General features: G+C 54.9%; 1 protein-coding gene across 1 annotated transcript; it reads right to left on the bottom strand.

Annotated features, from left to right (window-relative positions):
- Positions 1-542: 542 nt before the first annotated feature.
- LOC144267497 (phospholipase A and acyltransferase 3-like) lies at positions 543-3,430 on the bottom strand. Its single transcript, XM_077821511.1, has 4 exons — positions 3,364-3,430; positions 2,290-2,415; positions 1,411-1,679; positions 543-641 (listed from the first exon to the last, which is right to left on the bottom strand). The coding sequence occupies exons 1-4, from the start codon at positions 3,428-3,430 to the stop codon at positions 543-545; spliced, it is 561 nt and encodes a 186-aa protein (XP_077677637.1).
- Between the last annotated feature and the right edge of the window lie 426 nt (positions 3,431-3,856).

Raw genomic sequence — 3,856 nt, 5'->3', positions numbered from 1 at the left:
CACCCGCTAAGGAAGCCAGGTGAGTTCTGTATCCATTTGAAACTACAGGGAGGAATTTAAGAAGACAGAATGAAATGACTCCCCTGGGTATTTGACCAGGACCCGAGGGTTAAAACCCTAGAGGTTCTTTCACAAAAGTGCCTTGGGATCTTTCATGATTATGATCTTGGGTTACATCAGAAAGGGAGCACCTCACTCAGAGCGTCCCCTGTTGAATCAGTGCAATTTCCCAGGAGATCATTCGTGAATACACTGAGCCAGCCCAACCCGGCTTAGCATGGGAGAGAAGATGGGAAACCACAGCACAAGGTGACCAAGCTATGAGCCACATTACTGTATGTTTTCAGCCCAGACAGCAAGACGCAGGGGTCTCAAGATGAGTTTATTGGGATACAATTGGGTGTCAGCTATGGGGCAGCTTTGTTCACGAAATCTCATTTACCTTTCATCTTGCACTGAAAACAATCTGATGATAAAGGATGAGAGCTGGGTTAATCGCCCCAAGCCAGTGCAGGTACGAACCCCGCTCCCTCCATCTGCTGCTACTCCTTCCGATGCTTGCGTCTCTGAGCCATGGATCTGATCACAGCCGCCGCCACTCCCATCACCCCCACAGTGCCCATGGCTATTGCTTCTGTGACCTGCAGAACAGAACAAAGTGCCCATCAGACACGGGGGTTCCCATGTGGGGTCATTTACAGGCTTGAGGCAAGCGAGGTGGAAAGGAAGGCTGAGACGTCCGGCCAGCCCATGAGACGTCAAGCAGCACCTGCTGCAAAAGCCCCGTCCAGGGAGGCCACAGGATAGGTCAAGATCTTCCGTCCTAGGGGCATGACTCCCGCTCTCCCCCGCCTGCCCCTACAGCCTCTTGCTACTAACGCAGAGCTGTAATACTTAAAGGAAAGGAGGCAGCAGCAGCCTGCTGGGGCTGTGAAGAGGCACCAAGGCAGGGGAACAGAGGTAGCCGCTGACATGCTCTGGTTGTGCAATCATTTCGGGGGAAGGGAACTTGCTGGATTCGTTTTGCAGGGGGTCCGACGCTGGGTTTGACTGGGTTTGTACAGAGTCTATTGCAATGGGGTCCTGGTCAGTGAGCGGGGTTCCTAAGCGCCACCACAAAACAAATACCAAATAGTAATTCGTGCTGGGGAAGAGTGGGGAATTGATAGTGGTCACACAGGGGGCTGCAGCTACTTGAGGAGATCCTGGGGCAGCAGGCGGAACTGTACCCTGCAGTACATCAGCCACGCTGCAAGGCAATGACATTCCTGGGGGGGCTGAGTCTCATTCACCCCTAAGGACCAGCTGCTGTCCCAGGAGGCTCAGGCGCTTAGGTCTGGGGGGTGCCAGGTTCGATCCATGGGTCACAGTCACCATGCTGGTGTGAGGCCCTATCCCTCTCACACCCACCTGGTCGCTCATGGCCACGCCATAGCGCAGCTCCATGACGAAGTGCTCACAGTTGTGGCTGGTCAGGTTGTAGGGCATCTCGCGCCCCACCAGCTCCTGGGCCCGCCGGACGATCTTGGAGATTGGCAGCGGGTGGTGAGTCTCGTCGTGCTTGTTGTTCACCCGGTAGCGGTCCTTGCGCACCACGTCCTCCAGCCAGTCCTTCTTCACATAGGCTCTGTCGGACAGGGCAGCCAGGACGCTGGCAACGCCGTCCGTGGGGTGCTCACCTTGGGTGGGGGAGAGCGAGATCCGTTGAGTCGGCACTGAGCTGGGTATGACGCAGGGAGATTCCATGGCGCCTGGGGGAAATTGCATCTCCCCAGAGGTCTCCTCGCATCCCTGGAGGCTGGGAACAGTGGCTGATACGTGGGCATCCCCCACCCAACCACACCTTCCTGTGGCTGCAGGAGCAGAGGCAGCAGGCAGCTTTGCATACAGCCAATCTCTGCTCTGCACCTCCACCCTGTGCTGCCTGCAGTCCCCTTCCGCACCAGCAGGGGACAGGCAGGGGTAGTGCAGCCTCCAGAGGCTGGAGCACTGAGTCCCCCAGTGGCAGCGAGCCCTACCACACTCTTCAGGGCTGTAGCTGTTCCAGCTCCCCCCAGTGCCAGCAGGCAGTACTACACTCTGCTGTATGGCAGTCAGCACTGCTGAACGTCCATGCAGCTGGCCTCCAAGGCACATAAGGGCTGCAGCTCCCATGGCATGGGATCCCCAAATCCTGCACAGAGCACTGGCTCCTCTGCAGATAGAAACCCCTAAGGCACTCCCATGGCCGGGACCCACCTTCAGCCTCCAGCAAAAGACACCTCCCCCTTTAGGGAGGGGGGCACTTACAAGGAGGAGCCAGGTGAACGACTTTGCCATCACCGACGTAGATTGCCCAGTGCTGGTAGCATGAGCGGAAGATCTCAATCAGGTCACCGGGTTTGAGTTCCACCTCGGAGAGGAGATATGGGGATCCTATTAGAGACCCATGGTGAATCGTGGCCACATACGAAAGGGCTCTCCAAAGGGGAAAGTTGCATCAGCAAGAACACATGAATACGGAGAGCTGGAATGTGCTATCAATCTGGAGTGACGCCGTGGGTTTCCAGTGGGATAAGTTGCTGACTCTTACTCTATTGCTATCAATCTGGAGTTATTCCAGGTTTAGACCAGGATAAATGAAAGCAAGATCTAGCCCCAGCCTCACTGACTTCAATGGGATTATGCTAGATTGGACTAGAGTACAGGGGATCAGAAGCTGGCCCCAGCCCTGTTAAATTCACTGGAGTTACTCTGGATTTACACCAGACATAAGTGAGATCAGAATCTGGGACTGACTCCATTGCAGTGAGTGGGTGACTCCAGATGAACCCCAGGGGGAGCTGAGATCAGAATCCAGCCTGGACCCCCATTGCAGTCAGTGGGTGACTCTGGATCTACCCCAGGGGCACTGAGAGCAGAATCTGGCCCTAACCCCATTGATTTAAGCAGAGTCACTCCACCGTTCTCTGATAACAGTCCCATGTGCCTAATTTCCCCACAGCTTCCATTCTCATCCCAGATCTTGCTGTTGGCTTGTAACTGAGGTTTCCTTGATAGGGCCAGATAATATTGGGGAGTGGGGGTGATCATGAAGAGCACCATCCCTGCAGACATTGCTTGGTGACATATTAAGGCTCTTTAATGGGATGCTGGCAGGTTGGATTTGACCCCATGAAACCTAAGCTCAAGGGAACCATAACCCTGTTTATTTGTGGAGCTAGGTGGGGGGAGGGGTGGCTCTCTCTGGGTGGCTTTTTGTGGCTCAAATATTGCAGAAGGCACTAGAGGGCACAGGACCCAGAAAGTGTCACTGACTTCAGGGCTCAGCGTTATCCGGATCATGAGCAAAAGTCATGAGTGTGGCTGGGCATGTGGCTGCACTTACGTGGACGGCGGGGATCTTCACCCTGATGCAGGAGGTGGAATTATTTCGCGTCTCATCATTCATCTTGGTCGCATTGTGGGCTTCCTATTGGCATAGCTAAAACAAAGGCATGTGCCATATTGATAACAACCCCCAAGACAGCAGAAGCAGGTGGGCCCAGTGGCTAGGGTGCTGGACTAAGGCTCAGGATACCGGGAGCTATTCCTGGCTCTGTTATGTGGCTTTGAATGCTTCCTTGTATCACTTCCCCCTGCCGGCCCAACAGACCACGCTGCCTCTCATAGGAAACCCAGGGCCAAAGCAATTACCCAGCACTACAGCAGGAAATGGGATCAAAGCTCAGGACACCTCGGTCCCACTGGCCCATCCTCCTTCTCAGCTATACACCCCCTCCGTCCTTGGATTGTCCACCACTAACTACCTGTAGGAGGCGCTCACGCCTTCCCTGTAGTGGGTTAATGTAACACTGTCTGTTGGGGAGGGGGATGT

The sequence above is a fragment of the Eretmochelys imbricata genome, chromosome 7, assembly GCF_965152235.1.
Source record: "Eretmochelys imbricata isolate rEreImb1 chromosome 7, rEreImb1.hap1, whole genome shotgun sequence".
NCBI lineage: Eukaryota > Metazoa > Chordata > Testudines > Cheloniidae > Eretmochelys > Eretmochelys imbricata.
Note: the sequence above shows the minus strand (reverse complement) of the source record. Positions and strands in the feature narration are given on the sequence as shown.